This window comes from Mirounga leonina, unplaced genomic scaffold (assembly GCF_011800145.1).
Source record: "Mirounga leonina isolate KUSES-001 unplaced genomic scaffold, KU_Mleo_1.0 Mir_174, whole genome shotgun sequence".
Lineage (NCBI taxonomy): Eukaryota > Metazoa > Chordata > Mammalia > Carnivora > Phocidae > Mirounga > Mirounga leonina.
In genome coordinates this window covers 15617689-15644078 of record NW_023270451.1, presented here as the reverse complement: position 1 = coordinate 15644078, position 26390 = coordinate 15617689, and the positions used below count along the sequence as shown (strand labels likewise).

Here is a 26390-nt window from a genome sequence, read left to right as displayed (position 1 = left end):
CCTGAGCCGAAGGCAGTCGCTTAACCAACTGAGCCACCCAGGCGCCCTTACTCAGTCAACTCTTGATAGAACACAGAACGAGGGTTAGAAAGAAGGTCCTGGAATTCTCCCACCCCCATCACGGTCCTATGTTTTTTGTTCTTGTTTTCAAAAAGAAAATTCTTACTAACCCGGGTGCAGATAAATCATGGTTAAATTACATCAGGATTTGGGATACGTTCCCATTTTCATTTTTCATAAAGGGCTTGGTAATGAGGGTGTTGACTCCCTGGCTGGTAAGGAGGTAGGGAGAGTCTGCATTTAACCCTCTTGACTCAGGCCCTGCCTCATGACTGAGATTACAGCCCTGCCAAACCAGGACTAGGCCTCAGAGCAATTAATCCATGACCAGAAAATCACGAGTGTGAAGTCATTAACAACTAGCTTCTCCTTATATACATTACAAAGAGGGGGAAGCAGAAAAGCATGAAGGGTTAAGAACAGGACTTGGCATCAGATAGCCTGATACGGAATCCTTGCCTACTTATTAACTCTAGGGCTTGAGGCAAGTCATTTGACTTATCGGTGTCTCAGTTCCTTCACCTGTGACAAGAGGATATTGTTGACCTCACAGGGTTGTGTGAGGTGAAGTGGGAGCCTGTCAGTGAAGTGAAGTACCACCACCCGGCACAGAATAAAAACTCACTAGAGTGCCCCAGTCCGGCCATCATTGCTGCTAGATTTTTCATTTCTAACTAAAGAGAGAAGGTTAGTCAGCCTGAGGTAGCAAATATCTTGCCTTCACTTGGTTGCAGAAGAACTGAGGTAAAAAGTCTGAAAGCAGAGAAAACAAAAACGTAAAACTAAAATCTGATGCTCTTTGTGGTCATGGATTTAGATAAGTCAGCTGCAGAAGTAGGCTTTAACCTTCATAGCTAAGTCACAGACTATTAACATGAGTCCAAGGTGGTTTGGCCGGAAAAGTCAGAGAACTGCTCTGGCTGGTTTGGGTAAAAGGGATTTGAGGTAAGGATGCACAGAACTGCAGGGAATACAGATGGAGGATGTTCCTGTAAAGTCGCAGGCTCTCAGAGCCACACGCTCCCCTGCGTTGGAGTCTCTCTACACCTTTGTTCCATTCCTCACCTGCTAAGGATTCAGACCAGCTGCCTCCACATGCCCAATGGCGCTCCCCAGATGGAGACCTTCCTCTCGGGATCCACACAACCTCTCTGTTCCAGCTCTGACCTCCATCATAGGCCAGGAAGTGGATGAGTCCGGTGTCCATCCCTGGTTTAAGTGGGGACTGAAGGCAGGGTCATGTTGTTGGGATCTTCGTTCTAGCTGTGACTGACTGGTCTCTAAGGAGGGATACATGCATGGGGGAAATGACTGGCACCTCCAATGGGTCCTTAGAAATCACGTAGCCTAATGCCCTCTTTTAGGACCCTACCCTGTGAAGAAAGCAAAGCCACCAAAGGCTGTGACTAAAGCCAGTAATTAAAGTAACTGACTGGTGCTGGGCTGGGAATAAAATCCGGTTTCTGGTGTCTAGACTACCATGCTTGGTCTCAGCTTGTCAGTCTCCCCGGGCATATGAAGACTCGCCTACCATATCTGGTACAACCAGATTTGCTTTTAAGATGGGCGGTTCTGTCATAGAGCTCACCTTGAAGAACGCGTTATGCCTTTGCTTTCAAAATTGAAGGAATTAAAAACCTGTCAACATAACCTTCAGGATTCCTCCAAAGTTTGTAATTTTCATTATCCAGGAGTAAAACCCCACTTCTAATCAAGATCTGTTCTACGTTACAGATTGCAACAGAAGCAATAGAAAATATTAGGACAGTTGTGTCCTTAACCCAGGAAAGAAAATTTGAATCGATGTATGTTGAAAAATTATATGGAGCTTACAGGTAATGAACATAAATGATTTTTACTAAGAACCCAGTGTTTTCCTGAGGCTTAAAAATTGTTCCCAGAAGATAATAAAACTGCTCAAAAAAAAAAAAAAAAAAGCCTGTAAGGATGACATTTTTTCAATAGCTCACTGAGAATAAGTAGCTTTTTGATGCAACTGGGCTATAGGATTGGATTTTTACATCTTCTTTTAATTTAATTTTATTTTATTATGTTACTCACCATACATCATTAGTTTTTGATGTAGTGATCCATGATTCATTGTTTGCATATAACACCCAGTGCTCCATGCAGAACGTGCCCTCTTTAATACCCATCACCAGGCTAACCCATCCCCTCACTCCCCTCCCCTCTAAAACCCTCACTCTGTTTCTCAGAGTCCATAGTCTCTCATGGTTCATCTCCCACACCAATCCCCCCCCTTCATTTTTCCCTTCCTTCTCCTAATGTCCTCCATGCTATTCCTTATGTTCCACAAATAAGTGAAACCATATGATAATTGACTTTCTCTGCTTGACTTACTTCACTTAGCATAATCTCCTCCAGTCCCATCCATGTTGATGTAAAAGTTGGGTATTCATCCTTTCTGATGGCTGAGTAATATTCCATTGTATATATGGACCACATCTTCTTTATCCATTCATCTGTTGAAGGGCATCTCGGCTCTTTCCACAGTTTGGCTATTGCGGACATTGCTGCTATGAACATTGGGGTGCATATGGCCCTTCTTTTCACTACCTCTGTGTCTTTGTGGTAAATACCCAGGAGTGCAATTGCTGGGTCATAGGGTAGCTCTATTTTTAAATTTTGAGGCACCTCCACACTGTTTTCCAAAGTGGCTGTACCAACTTGCATTCCCACCAACAGTGTAAGAGGGTTCCCCTTTCTCCACAACCTCTCCAACATTTGTTGTTTCTTGCCTTGTCAATTTTTGCCATTCTAACTGGTGTAAGGTGGTATCTCAGTGTGGTTTTGATTTGAATTTCCCTGATGGCTAATGATGATGAACATTTTTTCATGTGTCTGTTAGTCATTTGTATGTCTTCTTTGGAGAAGTGTCTGTTCATGTCTTCTGCCCATTTCTTGACTTATGTGTTTTTTGGGTGTTGAGTTTGAGAAGTTCTTTATAGATCTTGGAAATCAGCGCTTTGTCTGTAGTGTCATTTGCAAATATCTTCTCCCATTCTGTGGGTTGCCTCTTTGTTTTGTTGACTGTTTCCTTTGCTGTGCAGAAGCTTTTTATCTTGCTGAAGTGCCAAAAGTTCATTTTTGCTTTTGTTTCACTAGCTTTTGGAGATGTATCTTGAAAGAAGTTGCTGTGGGTGATGTCAAAGAGGTTACTGCCTATGTTCTCCTCTAGGATTTTGATGGATTCCCGTCTCACATTGAGGTCTTTCATCCATTTTGAGTTTCTCTTTGTGTATAGTGTTAGAGGATGGTCGAGTTTCATTCTTCTCTATATAGCTGTCCAGTTTTCCCAGCACCATTTATTGAAGAGACTTTTTTCCATTGCATATTCTTTCCTGCTTTGTTGAAGATTATTTGACCATAGAGTTGAGGGTCCATATCTGGGCTCTCTCTTCTGTTCCATTGATCTGTATGTCTGTTTTTGTGCCAGTACCATGCTGTCTTGGTGATCACTGCTTTGTAATATAGCTTGAAATCGGGCAACATGATGCCCCCAGCTTTGTTTTTCTTTTTCAACATTTCCTTGGCGATTCAGGGTCTTTTCTGATTCCATACAAATTTTAGGATTATTTATTCCAACACTTTGAAAAATGTCATTGGAATTTTGATCGGGATGGCGTTGAGGGTATAGATTGCTCTGGGTAGCATAGACCTTTTTAAATGTTTATTCTTCCAATCCATGCGCATGGAATGTTTTTCCATCTTTTTTGTCTTCATCAATTTCTTTCATGAGTGTTCTGTAGTTCCTAGAGTATAGATCCTTTACCTCTTTGGTTAGGTTTATTCTGAGGTATCTTATGGTTTTTGGTGCTATTATAAATGGACTTATTTCCCTAATTTCTCTTGCTACAGTTGCATTGTTAGTGTATAAGAAAGCAACTGATTTCTGTGCATTGATTTTGTATTCTGCCACATTACTGAATTGCTGTATGAGTCCTAGTAATTTGGGGGTGGAGTCTTTTGGATTTTCCACATAAAGTATCATGTCGTCTGCGAAGAGAGAGAGTTTGACTTCTTCTTTGCTAATTTGAATACCTTTTATTTCTTTTTGTTGTCTGATTGCTGTTGCTAGGCCTTCTAGTACTATGTTGAACAATAGTGGCGAGATTGGGCATCATGACGTGTTCCTGATCTTAAGGGAAAGGCTCTCAGCTTTTCCCCATTGAGGATGATATTCGCTGTGGGTTTTTCATAGATGGATTTTATGAACTAAAGGAATGTTCTCTCTATCCCTATACTCTGAAGAGTTTTAATCAGAAAAGGATGCTGTATTTTATCAAATGCTTTTTCTGCATCAACTGAGAGAACCATATTGTTCTTCTGTCTCTTATTATTATTATTATTTTTTTAAAGATTTTATTTATTTATTTGAGAGAGAGAGAATGAGAGACAGAGAGCACGAGAGGGAAGAGGGCAGAGGGAGAAACAGACCTCCTGCTGAGCAGGGAGCCCAATGTGGGACTCGATCCCAGGACTCCAGGATCATGACCTGAGCCGAAGGCAGTCACTTAACCAACTGAGCCACCCAGGAGCCCCTGTCTCTTATTATTAATGTGTTCTATCACATTGATTGATTTGTGAATGTTGAACCACCTTTGTATCCCGGGGATAAATTCACTTGGTCGTGGTGGATGATCCTTTTAATGTATTGTTGGATCCTATTAGCTAGGATTTTGTTGAGAATTTTGGAATCCATATTCATCAGGGATATCAGTCTGAAATTCTCCTTTTTGATGGGGTCTTTGCCTGGTTTGGGGATTAAGGTAATGCCTCATAGGATGAATCTGGAAACTTTCCTTCTGTTTCTATTTTTTGAAACAGCTTCAGGAGAAGACTTGGTATTATTTCTTCTTTGAATGTTTATTAGAATTCCCCAGGGAATCCATCAGGCCCTGGACTTTTGTTTTTTGGGAGGTTTTTTATCACTGCTTCAATCTCGTTACTGGTTATTGGCCTATTCAGGTTGTCAATTTCTTCCTGTTTCAGTCTTGGCAGTTTATAGGTTTCCAGGAAGGCATCCATTTCTTCCAGGTTACTTAATTTATTGGCATATAGGGGCACCTGGGTGGCTCAGTTGTTAAGTGTCTGCCTTCGGCTCAGGTCATGATCCCGGGGTTCTGGGATCGAGCCCCGCATCGGGCTCCCTGCTTGGCAGGAAACCTGCTTCTCCCTCTCCCACTCCCCCTGCTTGTGTTCATGCTCTGTGTCTCTCTCTGTCAAATAAATAAATAAAATATTTTTTAAAAAATTTATTGGCATATAGTTGTGATAATTTCTAATAATTGTTTCTATTTCCTTGGTGTTAGTTGTGATTGCTCCCCTTTCAGTCATAATTTTATTAATTTAGGTCCTTTATCTTTTCTTTTGGATAAGTCTGGCCAGTGGTTTATCAATCTTATTAATTCTTTCAAAGAACCAGCTTCTAGTTTCGTTGATCTGATCTACTGTGTTTCTAATTCATTGATCTCTGCTCTAATCTTAGTTATTTCTCTCCTAATGCATGGCTTAGGCATCGTTTGTTGCTTTTTTTCTAGTTCTTTAAGGTGTAGAGTTAGTTGGTGAATTCGGGATTTTTCTATTTTTTTGAGTGAGGCTTGGATGGCTATGTATTTCCCCCTTAGGACCACATTTGCAGTGTCCCATAGGTTTTGGACCAATGTGTTTTTGTTCTCATTGGTTTCCATGAATTGTTTAAGTTCTTCTTTGATTTCCTGGTTGACCCAAACATTCTTGAGCAGAGTGGTCTTTAGCTTCCAAGGGTTTGAATTTCTTCCAATTTTTTTCTTGTGATTGAGTTCCAGTTTTAAAGCATGATGGTCTGAGAATATGCAGGGAATAATCTCAATCCTTTGGTATTGGTTGAGACCTGATTTGTGACCCAGTATAGAAAAAGTTCCCTGTGCACTTGAGAAGAATGAGTATTCTGTTGTTTTAAGGTGTAATGTTCTGTCCATCTGGTCCAGTGTGTCCTTCAAAGCTCTTTTTTATTTGTTGATTTTCTGCTTAGATGATCTGTCTATTGATGAGAGTGGAGTATTGAGGTCTCCTACAATTAACATATTATTATCAATATGACCCTTTATTTTGGCTAATAGTTGGCTTATGTAGATGGCTGCTCCCATGTTGGGAGCGTAGATATTTATAATTGTTAGATCTTCTTGTTGCATAGACCCTTTAAGAATGATATAGTGTCCTTCTGTGTCTCTAACTACAGTCTTTAGCTTAAAATCAGATTTGTCTGATATAAGAATTGCTACCCCAGCTTTCTTTTGAGGTCTGTTGGCATGGAAGATGGATCTCCATCCCTTCACTTTCAGTCTGGATGTATCTTTAGGTTCAAAATTAGTCTCTTGTAGACAGCATATGGACGGGTCCTGTCTTTTTATCCAATCTGCAATGCTGTGCCGTTTTATGGGGGCATTTAGGCCATTCACGTTGAGAGTGATTATTGGAAGATCCGGATTTATTGTCATCATGTTGCATGTGAAGACCTTGTTTCTATAGATTGTCTCTGTAAATTTCTGTTCTACATCACTCTTGGGGTCTTTATCCTTTTATAGAACCTCCCTTAATATTTCTTGCAGGTCCAGCTTAATGGTCACATATTCTTTCAGTTTCTGCTGGCCTTGGAAGCTCTGCATCACTCCATCCATTCTAAATGACAGCCTTGCCAGATAAAGTATTCTTGGCTGCATGTTCTTCTCATTTAGTACCCTGAATATGTCTTGCCAGGCCTTTATGGCTTGCCAGGTCTCTGTGGATAGGTCTGACGTTATTCTGATGTTCCTCCCTCTGTATGTAAGGAGTCTCCCCCCTAACTGCCCTTAAGATGGTTTCCTTGGTTCTAAGATTTGCAAGTTTTACTATTACAAGCCAGGGCATTGGCCTGTTTTCCTTGATTTTGGGAGCGGTCCTCTCTGCCTCTAAGACATGAATGTTTGTTTCATTCCCCAGATTAGGGAAGTTCTCAGCTACGATTTGCTCAAATATATCTTCTAGTCCTCTCTCTCTCTCCACCCCCTCAGGGATCCCAATAATTCTGACATTGGAATGTTTCATGGTGTCACTTATTTCTCTGATTCTATTTTCATGGATTTTGTGTTGTTTCTCCCTGGCCTCCTCTTTGTCCTTCTTTTCTATCAATTGGTCTTCTAGATCACTAATTCGTTCTTCTGCCCCATTTACCCTAGCTGTTAGATTATCTAGATTAGATTGGATCTCATTGATAGCATTTTTAAGTTCTGCCAGTTCAGCTTTCATTTCTGCCCTTAGAAACTCTATGTTGCTGTTAATCGATTTCTCCATTCTAGTTATTGTCTTCACAACTGCTACCCTGAATTCCATTTTCGACATCTTGGTTATATCTGTATCCATTGTAAATCTGTGGCAGAAGTCATAGTCTCTGAGTCTTTCCTATTTTGGGGGTTCCTCCTCCTAGTCATTCTGTTGCGGGGTGGTTGAGGGAATGTACAGAGTCCAAATTATTGACCACAACCCAAGCAAGATGCACCTGTTTTATAGGGACCTTAGGGTGGTTGGCCTCTTGTTCTCCTAGCCTGTTTTCTGGGGGAGGGGCCTGCCATGCTGTTACTCAGGCAACCCTGTTTGGGCAGAGTTGCCCTGCCCCTTGTGGCGGGCGGGGGAGCTCAGTGAAAACCGGTTTTTTGGGGGCTTTTGTTCTCTGGTGGCTTTCTCTGGTGGCTTTCCACATCTCTTCTGAGAGTCAGAGCAGAAGAGATCGTTTCTAACCCTCTGCCTCAGGGCAGAGAGATCGCAGTCTGTTCTTCAGTGAGCTCTCCAAGCCATATTCCCTTCGCTTCTGTCTGTGCTGCTATAAACTGCAGTGTCCTGGGTTGTGCGCCCCTCAGCAGTGCTCCCAGTCCTCGCCTCCAGGTCGGGGCACGTCTCTGCCCTTTGTACTTTTAAAACTGCCAGCCGCCCCCAGTTCGCTCGCATGGCCCTGCTGCTCCAGGTTTCAGTCCGGGGGGCTGCCTTAAAGTCCTTTCCCTGTTGCTGCTGGTCTGTGAGTCTGTGCCCTGTCCCCATCGCGGGAGGCTAGTGTTCACCAGTGGTGTAGGATCACCACAGCTCCCTCCCCCTTCCGTTTATCTTCTAATATCTGCCCACAGAATCATGGCTCCCCACTTCATAGCTCGAAACCAGCCAACTGCGATACTCTCTAGAGATCCAGATCTATCTTCTTACATCACAGGCTGATTTCATGGGTGTTCAGTGGTCTGGTAGATATCCAGCTCAATTCCGGGGACTGGTTGGAATAGGGTCCCCTACTCCTCTGCCATCTTTTCCTCCCCGGAGATTTTTACATCTCTTGTAAACAGAGGGGTGTCCGAGACTGAACAGGTACAGAAGACTGTGCCAGTGTGTGCTCCTCGGTGCAGGCAGTGTCAACAATCTCTCTGGGCGATGGAGAAGTGTTGCAGGGAATTCTTCAAACTCGCATTTTCTTGGAATTGTGTAGACTGAACTAAGGATGAGACTTAGTATTTGACTAGAGTATCCCATTTTTTCTCTGGATGAGGACCAGATCCAACCTCCTCATGAAACCCAGGCCTAGTCTATTTCACTGGTTCATAATTGAGCAATTTAAGAAACTCCCAGCAGCATGATTGGCTACTTGCTTCCAACCAGGGCCTGTTCTTATAAATGAGTATATTTTAACACTAACAAAACTGAACACCACTTAGACTACAACTTTGCAGACTAGAACAGTAGCTTGAATGCTTACAAATTTGAGAAGGGAAAAGTGAGATTTTCATTTTATTCCATCTCCTTGGTTACATATACTTCATGAAAGTACATTTTTCTCTCCATTTGATGTAAGTATATATGTAACATGTAAATATATATGTGCCATTACCTAAGACTTATGGTTAATTTGAACTTCAAGGGACTTAAGAGCTAATTTTTAATTTGATTATAATTCAAAGATGGAAGAGTACTGCAAATTAATAATTTTAAGTAATGTAAGACCATTCTCACAGCATGTAAATTAAAATATACAAATCAGTAATAGTTTGAATTTTTCCAAAGTCTTTCCAAATGCCTTCCTTCTAATCTTGGAGTAAATAAATCACTGTTCTCTTGGAGGATGTACAATACAAAGTATAATAAAGTAGCTATACTAATAAAGGATAGCATGTGGTCTAATTAGAAAATAGTGCAAAACGAACTGTATTGGGACTGGTGGGATCTAGCTCAGGGAAGAACTTCTCATGCATTCTGTATGTACCTCAGTGAGCCTGCTTTTCTGAATCTGAAACCTAAATTGTGACATGAGACTATAACTAGTCACAGAAGACAAGATAATACCTAAGAAATCGCATTCAGACAATTCAAACTTTAGTCCTCACTTTGACAGCCTCCATATTTTTTTATTCAACAGTCTTATATCATAGGGGTTGAATTTCTGATTGACTAGATATTAACATAATAATATCAGCAACTATCAATTGAAAAATCAATATGAGGTACTATGCTAGACATTTATATTGTTTCTTTAGTTCTCAATTCTGCATCATATTGTTTATCCCCATTATATAAATCAGAAAACTGATACATAGAGAAGTTGTCATGTACTCAAACTAACAGAAGGGGAGGCAGAATATATACCCAGGTCCACCACACTTAGCAGCTGTGCTAAGAGAGGCCAAAGAGATGATTACGAATATGCTAATTTGCCTTTCAGGAATTCTGTGCAGAAAGCACACATCTATGGAATCACTTTTAGTATTTCACAAGCATTTATGTATTTTTCCTATGCTGGTTGTTTTCGATTTGGCGCCTATCTCATTGTGAATGGACATATGCGCTTTAGAGATGTTATTCTGTAAGTAACTTTAAAAATAAAAGATTCTATGTGGTTTTAGTGGTCTGTGCAAAATTGGAGAGTTGGGGGGGACTCACTTGTTCTAAAATGAGGTCAGAGTTGAACCTACCACAGAAATTTGATCTTAATAATACTACAAGTACAGTTGAATAATCCAGGTGGACTAAAATTAACCAAGTTCATAAAAAAGATCATAAACCAGAATTGTAGTAATGCATAGAACTCCAGTCAGGAGGATAGCAAACTTTCTCACTGTACAGTGTAGGCTGAAATAAATCATAATGAGAAAACTGCTCGTTACCTTGGACTCAAACCAGAGGGTTAAATATACTGTTGATCTGCAACCACAAGATGGCCTTGATAAAGGGATGGGAATGCTTGACTGAACTCTGGCAAAGGCCTCTTGCCCTGACTGGTCCTGAGATGACCCTGCCAACGTTTGGCCTTAGTAGCCTCTCCTTTTTTCTTGGCTTCCAAGACTAACCAGCAGTCCAATTGATGCATTCGTCTTTTCAAAATATGTTAACTACATTCAATTAGGTTGTGTTTTTGTCTTGCCAAAGGGAAGCCATTCTTTTTAAGACCGCTTGGCATATTTCTGCTCTGGTGGAATGATTTTAAAGTAGTCGTGGACAGCCTCTTTTTTGAACAGGGGGAGGACAAGGAAAGTGTTTTCATCCAAAATGAAAATAACTGGAAAAAGTATATATAATCTTTATATCATTCAGTATCCCAGCAGGAAACAAATATCCCTTCAGATGGGGTAACTAAGGAGAGTGCTAAAGGGTCTGTTTACAAAAGTGTGAGAAGTGTTAAGGTGAGCAGTACCCAGGAGAGCTGTCAACAACCAAGCAGTTCCCAGCTACGAACCACTAAGACCCTCAGCCTAAAGGGCAAGAGGAAGGAAGGATTTTCAGAACCCAGCATAGGGGGCTTCTTTGGTCCTTGGGGGAGGGACACCAACCACACAATCTAACAAGAAAGAAGCCAACAAATGCCCTCACCTCCTGCTAGTGCCTATCATTGCCAAACCCCTTCAGAAGCCAGGGAACAAGAAAAACTTTTTGATGCAGTCCAGGAAGGTCAGCCTCTCAGGCAGGGAGTGGGATGGGACAAGACAGAGGTGGGTAGGGAGCAGAGAGTGGTTTCGGAGGGATAAATGGCAAAATCTGGCTCTGGGCATTACAACTTAGAGTACTTTTATTGTCTAGAAGAGCATCACTGAGGAAATGGACCCTGCTTTTTTTGGTTTTTATTTCTACCATTAAAAAATTAAGTTCTAGATAATTGGAAGGTAACTTTTTAGTCTTTTATGTTAAATCTCGATGATAGGCTATATAAGAAAGTTAGGCAGCAACATCTGGGTTGTTCATCGCTATTTTAAAATTTAATTTTTGGTAACCAACCTTAACCAAGTATTTAAGGGAGAGCCTCACTATACCCATCATTCCTGCCCCCCTCCCCCCATACTTAAAACACATTTTAATATCTTAGATTTAGAAGTTTGGGAAATGAAACATTTCTTTAAGTTCTCCAGTATTAACTAGATAAAAAATTTCCTCCCCTCCCCTTGTTCTCGGAGAGCTCAGGTGTCAGGAGTAAATAGCCTCCTGGAGATGTAGATCTCAGAATCTGAAGCCCTTCCTAAAAGATGTTACAATCTCTTTCCAGTCTTCAAAGAGCATATCACTGGAAAACAGAACTTGAGCTGAGGACGAATGTTTTCTCAGGGTAGTGCCAATCGTTCCCGTAATCGTAAGAGAAAAACAAGTAAAGGCGCCTTTTCCCTAAGCAGTTTCTGTAACTGCAGCGCGCGGTACTGGGTGTGTGGGAACACAGAAGAAACTACGGACGGGCAGTCAGGGCCAGCGATGCAGTAGGAAGCGTCACTCCTTGTCCGACACTGACGAGGGCCCTCCAGCACTCTGTGCTTCAGTCCCCTCAAGTCCAGAGAGGATAGAACCAGTCACTAAAATCGCTGGAGGTCACAAGTCAGTTACCAGCCACCTCGCGAAAGAGAAGAACTGTGCAAAGTTACGGGAACTCTGGCCTCTCCTCTAGGTTTCTTTGGTTAATGGGATTTCATGGAAATGTGTGTAGTGGTTTTAGCAGGGGGTCAGTGGAGGGGTGCCTGTGGGAGTAGAGAACATGGACACTGGTAAGCGGTTCGTATTTGGACTTTGGACCTCACAGAGCTAATTATAGAAGCTAAGTTGGTAATTCCTCTACTTCTGTCCAGGGTGTTCTCAGCAATTGTGTTCGGCGCAGTGGCTCTAGGCCACGCCAGCTCCTTTGCTCCAGACTATGCTAAAGCCAAGCTGTCGGCCGCCCACTTATTCATGCTGCTGGAGAGACCGCCTCTGATTGACAGCTACAGTGAAGAAGGCCTGAGGCCTGTGAGTTCTCTGCCGCCTCATGAATGCTTGGTTGATTTTTCCTCAAGGTTTGCGATCTGCTACGTGATCACCACAGGAAAAATTTGTCATGATTACACTAACCTATATTTAGCTTATTCTGTGATATTTATAGGCCTAATATTTGGCCAACGTTCTTAACATTTTAAAATTTCATACGGGGGCTGGGCGGGGGGACACCTGGGTAGCTCAGGGGGTTAAGCGTCTGCCTTTGGCTCAGGTCATGATCCCGGAGCCCCAGGATCAAGCCCCGAGTCAGGCTCCCTGCTCAACAAGGAGTCTGCTTCTCCCTCTCCTGCTCCCCTGGCTTGTGCTTTCTCTCTGTCAAATAAATAAATAAAATAAATATAAATATAAATAAATCTTAAAAAAATAAAATATCATGGGGGGTTTCAAGGATTCTGAAGTTGAGCACATCAAAAGTAAAGAAGGAGGTATGTGGCTGGCTCAGTCAGTTGAACATGTGACTCTTGATCTTGGGTCATGAGTTCAAGCCCCACGTTGGGCATAAAGTTTATTACTTAAATTTTTTTTAAATTTAAAACTAAAACCACCTGTATTGAGTGAAAATCATAATAATAAACTTTTTTAAAAGATTTTATTTATTTGACAGAGAGCACAAGCAGGGGGAGTGGCAGGCAAAGGGAGAGGGAGAAGCAGGCTCCCCGTTGAGCAGGGAGCCCGACGCGGGGCTCAATCCCAGGACCCTGGGACCACAACCTGAGCTGAAGGCAGATGCTTAACGACTGAGCCACCCAGGCACCCCCGTAATAATAAACTTCAAGAAAAGTTAAAAAAAAAAAATCCAGATGGACTAGAACTGAGTAATTTCCATGAAAAATGTTAATTATTGCTGCATGAAGGCATATGCATGTCACTCTGTATGTAAAGGCAAATAGCAATGTGGCTTTAATCACATTTTTTAACGACCAAGTTATAAATGGTAAGAAAGCTACTTTATTCACATTAAGAGTAATAATCCTATACTATCTCCAAAGTTAACTCAAATTTAGATCTGAGCGTACTTTGTATGACACAAGCTGCTGCCCGTATTAATGCATGAGCCGCGGTATATGTAGACAGTTTTTCTGGGACTTTATCATGGATTTCATGTGCTGAGAAAATTCCTGTGCCCTGTGAATGAGCTAAAGAAGTGGCCAGGGTTTGAGATAAGGGCTGTCCACTGAGACCTCAGGTAGACGCTGCACCAGATTCCCAAGCCTTTGAGCCTCCGGCCACTGGCTTCACTCTAGCCTCAGAACCACCACTTGGGAAATCTAAATATTTGTCTAAAAGACCGGAAATTGAGTTTGGATAACAACTCTCTGTAATGTGACTCTGTCTGGTCTAAATTTTACCCCCATCTCCCATCTTCATTTTATATAACAACAGCTTGCTTTCAGTAGTAACTCGTGCCGACACTTAGACTGAATGTGAATTTTATGTTCCACTCCTACAGTATTTGGTCAAGTTTCTGTGAAATCCTTCTTATTCCAATAATTATCAGACTAATCATAATAGCAACATTAAACTTTGTTTTAGGATAAATTTGAAGGAAACGTGACATTTAATGAAGTCGTGTTCAACTATCCCACTCGGCCAGACGTCCCCGTGCTTCAGGGGCTGAGCCTCGAGGTGAAGAAGGGCCAGACGCTGGCTCTGGTGGGTAGCAGCGGCTGTGGGAAGAGCACGGTGGTCCAGCTCCTGGAGCGGTTCTATGACCCAGTGGCTGGTACTGTGGTGAGCACGCTTTAAGTTAGTCACCTGATATAAGGTTTTATTTCAAATGGCTAATAAACCAATATTCTTCTAAGAGGAAAAAAACTGGACAAATAAAGGCCTATAATCCTAGTTGATGCAATGACCACATTCTTAAAAAAAAAAACCAAACTGGTACCCATACTCAGGCAAATTTATGGGGACAAGAAGGTAGAGCATCTGGAGTTTAGTATAGTTCCAAAAATACCAAATATGAAGCTAACCTCTGCCCTGCCCTGGGCCTTTTGAGCCAGCCTGATCCTCCTAAATATTCACTTCCTGGTTTGTAAAGGTGAGCCACAAACTCTGGCCAGAATTCTAGGCAGACACCCAAGACAGGCTAGTACCTTCTTACTCCCTCCTACCTCCTTCTGCCCTGTCTCTCAAACACGGAACTCAAGGCTTTTTGACTTTGACCCTCATCTCCAGCCCTTTCATACTTAGCTTTCATCAGTGATTTTCTAGTACCTAGATTCTGGCTCTCTGCCATGAGTGAACTCTTGGCTTTTACTGATAATACCGGCATCTCCCATTACCTTGGGATGGCACCCACTGACCAAGCCCTTGGAGTCCATCCCCATTTAGATGGTCACCAAAGTGTTAAACCTTGTGTAGTTTGCTCTTTTCAGGAAATCGTATGCTTCCATTATTAAAACTACTCTGCAGGTATTAATATAGGCAAACCAGCTTGACAACACGATGTGCTGATACCATGGTAGAATTTCTTTCTTTATTGAGAGATCAAGACTAATCGAACTTGTTTTTATTCCTTCACCCAGAAGGAAGCTGCATTCTCAGTTGATACATCACAAGACTCCTCTAGAAGCAACATGTCTCCTGCTTAAAGCAAACAAAAAAAATAAAACCACCACCACCAAAACTGTTCCCAAAGACACTGTCCTTTGAGCTTGTTCACTTTCCATTGAATTCTTGTCCTCAGTGCTGTCAAAAAGAGAAATGGGAGAAGCTTAAGGCTGGTATTTCTCAGGGGAAAGAGTGGTAGAGGTAGGGTTGGAAGTAACCAGCTTGGAGAATCTGGGGCGATACTACTGATGAGCTTTTTTATCTGGCTGCCTGGAGATGGGGAATAAAGTCAAGTTGAAATGTTGGAGTCATTCTGGGAACAGCAGATACGAGTAGGACACCTAATTGCAGACTTAGAGGCAAGATGGTATAATTACCTGGCGGGAGGGTAAATAAGGACAAAGAAGAATGTGGAAAGACAGGGCCAAATGGGCTACTATTTCACCAGTGAGATGAAGAAAGGATGGCTTAATCACTATAAAAATCATTTTTTTGGCCTCCAGCACTGTAAGTGCTTAGAGGCTATGACCCTTGGTATTTCCCAAACCAATGATGCCCACATGTCACGATCCTCCAAATGGTTAATCTGTTAATTTATGATTTAGGGTTGTTTTTTTTTTTTTTTCTCTTTTTAAGCCCTTCTTATAGTTTGTGGACTTTGGTTTTCAGCTCCTAGATGGTCAAGAAGCAAAGAAACTTAACATCCAGTGGCTCAGAGCCCACCTTGGAATTGTGTCCCAGGAGCCCGTCCTGTTTGACTGCAGCATTGCTGAGAATATTGCCTATGGAGACAACAGTCGAGCCGTATCACAGGATGAAATTGTGAATGCAGCCAAAGCAGCCAACATACATCCCTTCATTGAGACCTTACCCCATGTAAGTTAACTGGTAATTTCTTAGGATGAAATCACAATGAACTACAAACTCTTTTCATTCTGAAAACCGTTCCCGAAGTTATACACAAACAAAATCTTACAAGAAAACTTTCCTATGTAGTAGCACTAGGGCCTTGAACAACACACTGAACTGCACGATAGCAAGTTTCCTTATCAGCAAATGAAATTATCAGGTGTCGGGTCTAGATCTGATAAATGTAGTGAGAGGCAAATGAAGTGGTATTGATTGTAGGCACCATATCTCTGTTTGCAAACTGGTGGTTGTGGGCTGCATTCAGATAGCAGTGTGTTTGATCTATCCCTTATAGTACTTGGATTTTTAATTATTTTTATTTTGAGATATACATTCACATGCAGTTGTAAGGAACAGAGATTTTATGTACTCTGTACCTAGTTTCCTCCAGTGACATCTTGTCAAACTGTAATACAGTATCCCCACCAGGATATTGATACTGATCTAATCCACTGATCTTATTCGGACCTCCAGTTTTCCTTGTAATCAATTGCATCTGTATTTAGTTCAGTGCAGTGTTATTGCATGTGTAGACTCACGTATCCACCACCGGTCGTGATACAGAACATTTCCTTGTTAGCAGTGCAAAAGTAAAATTAAACCATCCATCCAATACACTGAATGCTGACTCTGTGCCAGGCCCCATCTTGCAATGGTGTAAACAATTGTGATAGACCACTGCTGCCTTATTGGAACTTAGAACAATCTGATTAATACTCCCAAGGTTGTATTCTGAGTGTTTCTCCAAGGCAATAAAAATATCTCCCATCAGGTCCTCTACACCAGGTTGTTCTTTGGGTTAGTCTATGAGCTTATGAGATGGAATTTACTTAGCACTTACCAAGCTCATTGTAAATAAATATAATTCTTATTAAAAAAAATAGAGAACATTTCCATCACCACTTCGATCCCTCATGCTGCCCTGTTAGAGTCACAACCCCCCCCTTCCCTTTTGTCCTCACACCACCCAACCTCTGACAACCACTAACTGTTGTCCATTTCAGTAATTTTTTACTTTAAGAATGTCATTAAGCACACATACAATATATAACCTTTTGAGGTTAGCTTTTTCCACTCAGCGTAATTCCCTGAAGTTCTTGTATCTGTAGTACATTCTTTACTTCTTCAGTGGCATTCTTTTTAGTAGGATGATTAGGATTGTAGGATAGATATGGATTGTACCACAATTTGGTTAACCATTCACCTGTTGAAGTGTATCTAGGTGGTTTCTAGGTTCTGGCTATTCAAAGTAAAGCCACTGTAAATACTTGTGTACAGGTTTTAGTGTGAACCTGAGTTGTTATTTCTCTGGGATAAATGCCCAAAGTTCAATTGCTGGCCATATGGTAATTGCATGGTTAGCTTTCTAAGAAACTTCCAACCTGGTTTCCAGAGTGGCTGTGCCATGTTACCTTCCTACCAGTAAGTAGGAATGAAATTTTCTCTGCCTCTTTCCCAGCATTTGCTGTTGTAATTCTGATAGATTGCAGTAAAGCTCATTGTGGTGGATTTCCTAATGGCAAATGATGTTGACTTTATTTTTTTTTATTAGCGCGGGGAGGGGCAGAGGGAGAAAGAATTTTAAGTAGCATCCATGTCTGCGTGGAGTCGGATGCAGGGATCAATCTTATGCCCCTGAGATCACAATCTGAGCCGAAATCCAGACTCAGACGCTTAACTGACTGAGCCACCCAGGAGCTCCGGGACATCTTTTTATAACTTGCCACCTGTATTTCCTTTTTGGTGAAATGCCTTGTTTTTTTGCCCATTTTCTAATTTTCTTTAAATGTTGAGTTTTGAGAGAAATTTATATGTATCTGTCCTTTGTCAGATATATAGTTTATAAATACTTTGTCCCAGTCGATAGCTTGTTTTTTTCATCCTTTAACAGGGCCATATGCAGAGCCAAACTTTTTATTTTTCCTTTTGCAATTGTGCTTTTGGTATCAAATATAAGAACTCCTGCCTAGCCTAGGCCTTCTAGGTCCTAAAGAATTTCTCCATTTTTTTTTCTTTAAGTTTTTATGATTTTACATTGTAGTCCATGATCCATTCTAAGTTCATTTCTGTATAAAGTTTTTCTTTCATGTTCCATGTTATTCCTTTGGAGAGGACATATACTCCTCCGTTACGGTCCCCAACGCTCCCGTTAGCTTGTTATAGCTGCTAGGTCTGTAGCCAAAGTGCAGTGACGTCAATATGGATTTGAAAAATAAGGAAAGGTTCAGTTAAACAATTTTCTTCAGGAATGGGTAAAGGTGAGTACTCCTGCAGAGGATTCGAAGCCACTAAAAGTGATGGCAGGGATCATTAATCTTGTGGTATTGATCTAGCTTCGTATTCTGCTGTAATGAGCAATCACACTTAAAAACTTTCAAACCCTAGGGACACCAGGGTGGCGCAGTCAGTTAAGCATCCGACTCTTGGTTTCTGCTCAGGTCATGATCTCAGGGTTGTGGGATGGAGCTCCATGTTGGGCTCCCTGCTCCGTGCAGAGCCTGCTTGAGATTCTCTCTGTTCCTCTCCCTCTGCCCCTCCTGCTTGTGTGCGCTCTCTCTCAAAGAAAGAAATCTTCAATGAAGAACAAACCTTTCAAACCCCCCTCCATGTTAGTTAGCCTTATCCTTAACAGGTAGTCACTGACTTCAAGTATAGGATTTGATTAATAGAAAAACTTTGCTGATACTGGACTTCAGGAAATTAATTCATGTTACTACATAAGCGCTGCAGTACTTCTTTGGCTCTTTATTCATTCTATACTTTTTCAGCCTAGAATGTTCTTTCTCATGATCCAGCATCCCAACTTATGTACAAAGCTATCTTTCCTTCATGCATCTCTCCTTTCTGTTCCTACCTTATCTCCATAATTTTTATTCGCTTCTTCTGATCTTTCATAGCAGGTTGCATATACCTCTCATTTGGTACATACTGGACTTTATACTGAATGCTGTACACCCAGTTTTTCTCATCACATTATAAATTCCTTCAGGGTAGGAATTTTTGTATTTCTCGAAGTTTTTGGTATAAGAGAATAAACTAGGCTCCATGTGGGTCATATGAATATTTCACGTTAAATATTTCTATTTAATCTTTTTAGGACTCCAAACACATAAGATCAATTGGCATTATGAGAATGGTAGGAATTCAGTGCTCAAGTTTCTGTTGCAGAATACCACTAAGAACTAAAGTAACTAGTTTTCTAGTTTGACTCTGAAAATGAATATTCTCTTAAGTGGGAAAAATACTAAATGGATCACTATGTAGCTGTTATAGCAACTTTTGTTTATAAATGTGTTTTCCTGTGTAAGTAGAACTATCAAATATTAAGTACAAGTTTATGCAGTATATCATTAGTAATTTTTTGGGTTAGGACTTGATTAACTTTACTAATGGCTAACTTGCAGAAATATGAAACAAGAGTGGGAGATAAGGGAACTCAGCTCTCAGGAGGTCAAAAACAGAGGATTGCTATTGCTCGAGCCCTCATCAGACAACCTCAAATCCTATTGTTGGATGAAGCTACCTCAGCTCTGGATACTGAAAGTGAAAAGGTGGGGCCTCTCTGCTCAAGTTCCATTTAATTTGTACAATAGAAGTTTTTTGGTCATGAAAAAAATAGAACTTTACTGGTTATATTTTGAAGTTAAAAAAACCTTACTCCTTCCAGTAGTTCCCAAATTTTGTAAAATGATCTTAATTTCATAAGCCAAAAAAAAAGCATTCAAAAGAAAAAAGCTGCATACCTCACATTTTTAGCACCTTCATCATGAAAAACTAGAAGATAAAATAATACAAGGGAACTAGTAAGATACATTGATGGACAGAAAATTTAAATACTTGTGATTTAGTGTGAGAATTCGCTTTTAGACTAAAAAGGAACTAGACTATAATGCCATTTATGTAAAAATACACATGCATAATAAAAGGTAACATTTTGTTGTGATGGTAAAGGTTTAAGACTTCTGTTCTGATTCACCATTAGATTGTCCAAGAAGCCCTGGACAAAGCCAGAGAAGGCCGCACCTGCATTGTGATCGCTCACCGCCTGTCCACCATCCAGAATGCAGACTTAATAGTGGTGTTTCAGAATGGCAAGGTCAAGGAGCATGGCACGCATCAACAGTTGCTGGCTCAGAAAGGCATCTATTTTTCCATGGTCAGTGTCCAGGCTGGGACACAGAACTTATGAACTCTTGTTAGATCTTAAATTCAAATTAAAACTTTTTCTGACTTAAACTAGAAATCTTTTACAAATCATAAAATACAGGTATATCTTATTCCATATCAATTTAGAACATCCCATTTGGTGTTGATATGATAGCATCTGAAATGTAAGAGTAAAAAGTGGTAACCTGTCTTGATGAGTTATAAAAACAGCAGCCTAGCTCTTGAGTTACCAGAAACATACAGAGAAAGCAAAGTTCAGATACATAAACTTGTAGAACTAACAGAAATCACAGACCCAGGGAAACTTCTTACGGTCCTGAATAGTTGGGTAGATGACACGATGGTTGGGGAACAATTTTCACAAGAACAAAGGAAAAATATATTGTTCCACTGCCTACTCTCTCCCTTGCTGACTTTCCAAATTATTCTTTTGGGAATGGAGTTTTTTTTTTTTTTTAATAAATGTATTCCCCAGCTTTATCATCAAAGTCCAAGAGAAATGAGATAGCCCTTAGATAAGCTAACTTTACAGACACACATCTGTTCCATAAAGCAAAAAGAAAAAAAAACACCAACCAACCACATACCATTGAATAGCTCTGAAAATTTTAACTCAATAAAAATTTCAATTATCTCAACTGCAATTTGAAACATTGGCAATAACAATGAAATGCTGAGGTTCTATAGCATCTCCATTACTTTTTATCACTAATTTGCCCATAATATGTGTAGATAGAGCACCAAAAAAAAAAAAAAAAAAAATCCAGGCCACCTTTAGAAGCTAACCACACGGCAATCTTTTTCCTTACGTTTCCATTTGTTTTCTTTATAATTCACTGAAGCAGTATCAGTTCTCACCACTATCACAGGTTCTTTAGGTCAGTAAACTACCCAAACTAGTAAGTTCCTCTATCTGTAACAAACCAGATCTTACCAAAGACGCTTTCAAACGAAACCATGTGTATAGTGGACTAAATTTCATGTTAACCAAGAGAAGAATGGGACAAGGGGTACATTACCTCAGTGACTCAAAAGCCTCTGGAACCAACTCTACAGGTTTGGGTAGAGGCCCAGAAATCTCTCTGTAAAAAGCATTCCAGGTGATTTTTAACTTCAGGCAGGTTAGGGAAACATGTTAGAGTATCACAGAAGAGGTTTCTCTGCAGGAAGTGAACACTTTCTAAAATACCCGTCTTTAGACCTTTAAAAACCACCAACCGAATGATTCTAAAAGCCATCGCAGTGTAGTATATAAAATTGTACTAGTGAGGAAAAAGGTCCACAGTATAGAATGGGAAGAAGAAATCTGTTAGGGATATATCAAGTGCCACAGAAGCCAACTCAATGTTTTCACAAAGAAACAATAAACCAGTCTTACCAAATTCAGAAGACAGGAAAATTTAAAGGATGTATACAACCAGTAAATACACTATAATCTTGATATAGAACATTGCTACAAAAACAGCCCCCAGTAAATGCACCTACTTATCTACATTTATAAAATGACTTTGCTGTTTTCTCATATCAAGAGATGACACTTTCCCCCACTCCTTGAATCTAGACTACTGTTACAACTTTTCACCACTAAAATTCAAATTAAGTAATATCCTGTGACTTCAGAGCCTAGGCCTCAAGAGGCCTTGCAGATGCTACCTTTCTCTCTTAGAACACTCCCACTGCCAAGTACTCAAGGCAAGGCTAGAATACTGAATAATCAGACCACATGGACAGAGTCCCAGGTACCAAGTCCTCAGGCTGCAGGGGAGGCATCTTCAACTTTACAGCCTCGGTCCAGCACTCTGATGAATGCAGCTGCATAAATAAACTCCAGCAAGACCAGAAGAACTATCCAACTGGGCACAATCAACTGATAAAATCATGAGAAATAATAAATTGATTTAAGACAGTAAGTTTTGGGTGGTTTTTTTTTACACAGTAATACATAACTTAGACCAGAAAGCATAAGGTCAAACAGGAGTAGATTAGTTATCCAAACACAAAATAAGAAGCTACATGACTGAGAACTTTATTTTCTATTTTGAACAGCAGGAAAAAAACCTGTAAAATCCTGAGAATTTGATTCAGCAATCTTCTTCAAGTCACCAACTCTAATTTTAAAAATAAGTGCTTTAATTTTATATTCACAAAACTAAGTTCAATATACTATAATGAATTTTGTTAGGGTTTTTCTGTGTGTGCTTCAGAGTATAAACCTACCTCTAATTCTTCTGTCCAACAGAAGCTCTACTTTTGATGACCATTAAATTGTAGTGGTCTTTCCCATCAAACACAGTAGGCTTGTATCCCTGTGGTGAATGTGGAAGGCAAGGATTTCAGGGAAGTTAACATCTTATCATGTATTCCATACCCTTTGGCAACTAGGAAATGTTACAGTGCTTGACAGACCCTACACAATGATGTTCAGAGAGAGGATTTATAACCTATATAGGTAACCAACAAAAATACTGTAAGAGTAAGACTTGCATTATTAAAATTTGTAGATTTGCATTGTTGAGGTTTATCTTCAACTTTTGCATAGTTCCATATTTCATTATATCAATTTGCATTGCTACTGCAACAGAGGAAGCTTAAAAATCCTATTTTTATCTTCCTATGTGAGAATAAATTTAGAGAGCATGATTCTACTAATTTCTACATTTAACAAGTTTCCTTAAAATACTCCTTCATATCTCACATCACCAACCCACTCTCCACACCCAGTTTAATATTTTTATAAATGCTAAATAAATGATTAGTCTCTAAAGATGAGCAGTGTTCATCAGCTGCATCATATCATGGAAAGCCTGAAACACCAGCAGAACTAGCTTTTCTGCATCAGTCTCTGGACAGGATTTCCAGGCTGAACAGGCCACAACAAACCTGTGAAGCACAAATAAAAAATGAGTAAGTACTATGCAAAAATCACAACACAAAGAGGCTCCAAATGGTGACGATGAATACAGCCATGACCTTTACTGCATCTAGCTACTCACATAACAAGTGTGAATTCTTGCTGACATTAGGTAAATGTAACTGGACACAACTGAAGGTAAAGCCATATGTAGACATAATGCTAGAAATACCTAATCTGTGTGACTGGAGACTAAGGACAAAAGGAACAAAAAATTAGCCAGAGCTCAAGAGTGCTTTGGAGTAGGTCTTACTCTGTTCAACCCACCCACCCACCTCTTCCTAAAAACAAGAACAACAGAAAACCTTCCTAACATTCCCTAATGTAATGAGTTTAAGAGTGAATTCACGCAACTGTTTGCACTGAAACTTGAACTATTTGGGGAGGGTATGTGCTATGGTGAGCGCTGTGAATTGTGTAAGACTGTTGAATCACAGACCTGTACCTCTGAAACAAATAATACATTATACGTTAAAAAAAAAAAAAAAAGAAGATAGCAGGAAGGGAAGAATGAAGGGGGGAAATCGGAGGGGGAGATGAACCATGAGAGATTATGGACTCTGAAAAACAAACTGAGGGTTCTAGAGGGGAGGGGGGTGGGAGGATGGGTTATCCTGGTGATGGCTATTAAAGAGGGCACGTACTGCGTGGAGCACTGGGTGTTATACGCAAACAATGAATCATTGAACACTACATCAGAAACTAATGATGTATGGTGCTTAACATAATTAAAAAAAAAAATAAAAAATAAATATATAGCGCCTGAAGACAGTTCAAAAAAGAAAAAAATAGAGAAAGGGTAAGAGGAGAGAGAAGATGTTTCTAGAAAAGCCAGACAGAAACTCTCTTGGGACAGGTCATGCCTTCCACCATCTCCCAAGCTCTCAAAGACCTCTGAGAAGGGACGGCTGGACTATGTGAATGAGGACCTCCCAAGCCTTTCTACTAATTTCATATTATCTTGTTCTCCACCTACCAAATTATAGTATTTTCTTTCTCTTTCCACAAACCTCATACAACACAAATGAAGTGCATCTGAATTGGAAAAACATTCTTTTTTTGAACATAAATTAATTTACTTAGTCTCTTGGTCACATCAGTACTATCTATGACTACACGAAGCACCACATATTTATAGGCAATCAAATTTTATCTGAACTTAGCATAAAACACCTTGGGTAGAACAAGTATGTTAAAATGTGTACTGGGTTCTGATGATGATGGTATGTCACTGAGCAACTTTAAATGGTGTTCTGCACAAAACACCTAAAGGACTGATTTCACCAAGTGTCCCAAAAACAGGATAGCGAAAAAAACATACATTAAATACCTAATAGCCTTACCTGTCATCTCTGATGTGGTAGAAAAATCCATAGCCATTGTGGACCATGGGAACCACCATTCCCAGGATTCTTAAATAACCAATCAGACTTGTTGAGAGAACAAAGTTTCCACCTCCTCCACTGTGTGGCATAAAGAGAGGATATTTTACTAGGCTGACAGAAACTTATATTGCTTCTGAAGAGCTTTTAATCATCAGAAAAAAGGATTTGACGGATCAAGTTATAAAACACTACATTATATTACCTTTTGGAGAAAAGTGGGTCTGTAAAGAGTTCTGGAACAGGAAGACCTTCCTCTTTTGCTATGAGTAAAAGACCTAAAAGATGACGGTCAAATCCTGCAATGAAACCCCAAGTATGAAGGTATAAAAAATTTTTCAACATGAGACAATTTTTTTAAAGTCAGAATAATTCCAATGTAGGTACCTTTTCCAGCTGAAAAATCTTTCATCATTTTATTATGTTTTGCAAAAGCTTGTAACATCTTCTGCTGCCGCTCAAAAAGCTGAGTTAAAAATCAAGACATACTTCAGTAAACTATTAAGAAACCAAATTTAAAAAACCCTGAATTCAACATAATTGAACATAATTTGGGTAATCTGAGAGAGAAAAGATTTCTAGAAAGATATTAAGACACATGCTTCTAGGGCGCCTGGGTGGCTTAGTTGTTAAGTGTCTGCCTTCGGCTCAGGTCATGATCCCGGGGTCCTGGGATCGAGTCCCACACATCGGGCTTCCTGCTCAGAGGGAAGCCTGCTTCTCCCTCTCCCACTCCCCCTGCTTGTGTTCCCTCTCTCGCTGTGTCTCTCTGTCAAATGAATAAATAAAATCTTTTAAAAAAGAAAGACACATGCTTCTATATATTTTCCTTACTTCTACTGCCTTTTCTTTCCTATATTGTCCTTCATCTTGATGATTTCTTTCCAGGAAAGGAAAATAGGAACTTGTGGGCAGCACTGAAGTGATATTCGTTAAGTGTCAAAACAGAAGCAACTAGGATTTCAAAACTAACACAGAGCTGTTCAAAAACGATAACGGAACAGTTCTATGATATTAAAATAAATGAACCTATATATAACCGTGTCTATCAAAACTAAAGAATATGACACCAAAACAGCAGTGGGAAGGAACTACCCTACTGTTTAAATGGTTTAAAAAGGACAGGGGCACCTGGCTGGCTTGGTTGGTAAGGGATGCAACTTCTGATCCCAGGGTTGTGAGTTTGAGCCCCACAATGGGTACAGAGACTGCTTTAAAAAAGTATAAAACAAAACACAACTGTTCTGGTTCTAATACATGAAAACAAGAATCTGTGATTTCAAAAACTTTCAACCATATCAAGAAAAGCTTCCTTTGAAGGCACTTTGGGACAGTCTGCACTTTACTGGTGTTATTCTAAAGGTAGATCAATAATAGTAAAATATTCATGGTATTAAAGATACTTTGCCTAGAAAGTGACACAAAGGGGCTTCTTCTCAGGTCTTTCCTGTTTCATATTCTTTCCAAGTATACACTTCACTGGTAAATGAATGAATGCTTTGAAAACTCGAGGGACAAATATCTGCAAGTATTTTACTGATCCAGGGGAACTGAAGCAGAGAAGTAGTTATTCAAGGACTAAGGTTCCTTTAAAGAAGTAAATAATTACGGTGCATTTTTTTCCTTTCAATACTCACACCAGTAGAAGGATCCTGCATGGACCGGCACCACCCGAGCGCTTCTACTGTACACGTGCGCATAGTCTCTGTTCGGCCATGGTAAAAATACCTTGTCATAGCAGTCTCATAGCAGCTGCCAGGGCTACAAGAAAAAAAAAAAAAAGAACATGTCATAAGAAAGAAAATGCTCAAATATTATTACAAAGAAAGCTTACCTAATAAAGCCGGCTTTAGTCAGAGACTAAGTTCTACACTACAGACCACTGTTCAGACCTTCAATAACAAAGAGACTACTTTCAGTAATCCAAGAGTAAAAAAGTACTCTGATCCACAGGACCTGGTACAATACGGGCTGTTTCAAATGCTTGGCTGGGGTCAGGCTCTGTAAGGGCAGTGTGTCTGTGGCAGGTGGCCTCCAAGATGCAACCCCAGTGATCCCTGCCTCCTGGTAGTGATACTCTGTGTAACTCCTCAGTTTGAGTATGAGATGGA

The 26390-nt window shown here is 40.2% G+C and overlaps 2 protein-coding genes across 4 annotated transcripts in view; one reads left to right on the top strand and one right to left on the bottom strand.

Moving 5' to 3' along the window:
* ABCB4 (ATP binding cassette subfamily B member 4) overlaps window positions 1-20055 on the top strand; it is a 74528-nt gene extending 54473 nt beyond the window's left edge. For both annotated transcript variants that reach the window (XM_035020479.1, XM_035020478.1), the window contains 7 exons: window positions 1795-1895; window positions 9794-9934; window positions 12174-12330; window positions 13891-14088; window positions 15580-15786; window positions 19224-19370; window positions 19802-20055. In XM_035020479.1, coding sequence (XP_034876370.1) covers window positions 1795-1895; window positions 9794-9934; window positions 12174-12330; window positions 13891-14088; window positions 15580-15786; window positions 19224-19370; window positions 19802-20008 — 1158 coding nt within the window. In that variant the 3' untranslated portion in view covers window positions 20009-20055. The remainder of the gene's footprint in view (window positions 1-1794; window positions 1896-9793; window positions 9935-12173; window positions 12331-13890; window positions 14089-15579; window positions 15787-19223; window positions 19371-19801) is intronic.
* A 1842-nt stretch (window positions 20056-21897) lies between these two features.
* The window catches only part of CROT (carnitine O-octanoyltransferase), a 51417-nt gene continuing 46924 nt past the window's right edge, over window positions 21898-26390 (bottom strand). For both annotated transcript variants that reach the window (XM_035020482.1, XM_035020483.1), the window contains 5 exons: window positions 25917-26040; window positions 24667-24745; window positions 24485-24578; window positions 24241-24360; window positions 21898-22866 (listed from right to left, as the gene is read on the bottom strand). In XM_035020482.1, coding sequence (XP_034876373.1) covers window positions 22746-22866; window positions 24241-24360; window positions 24485-24578; window positions 24667-24745; window positions 25917-26040 — 538 coding nt within the window. In that variant the 3' untranslated portion in view covers window positions 21898-22745. The remainder of the gene's footprint in view (window positions 22867-24240; window positions 24361-24484; window positions 24579-24666; window positions 24746-25916; window positions 26041-26390) is intronic.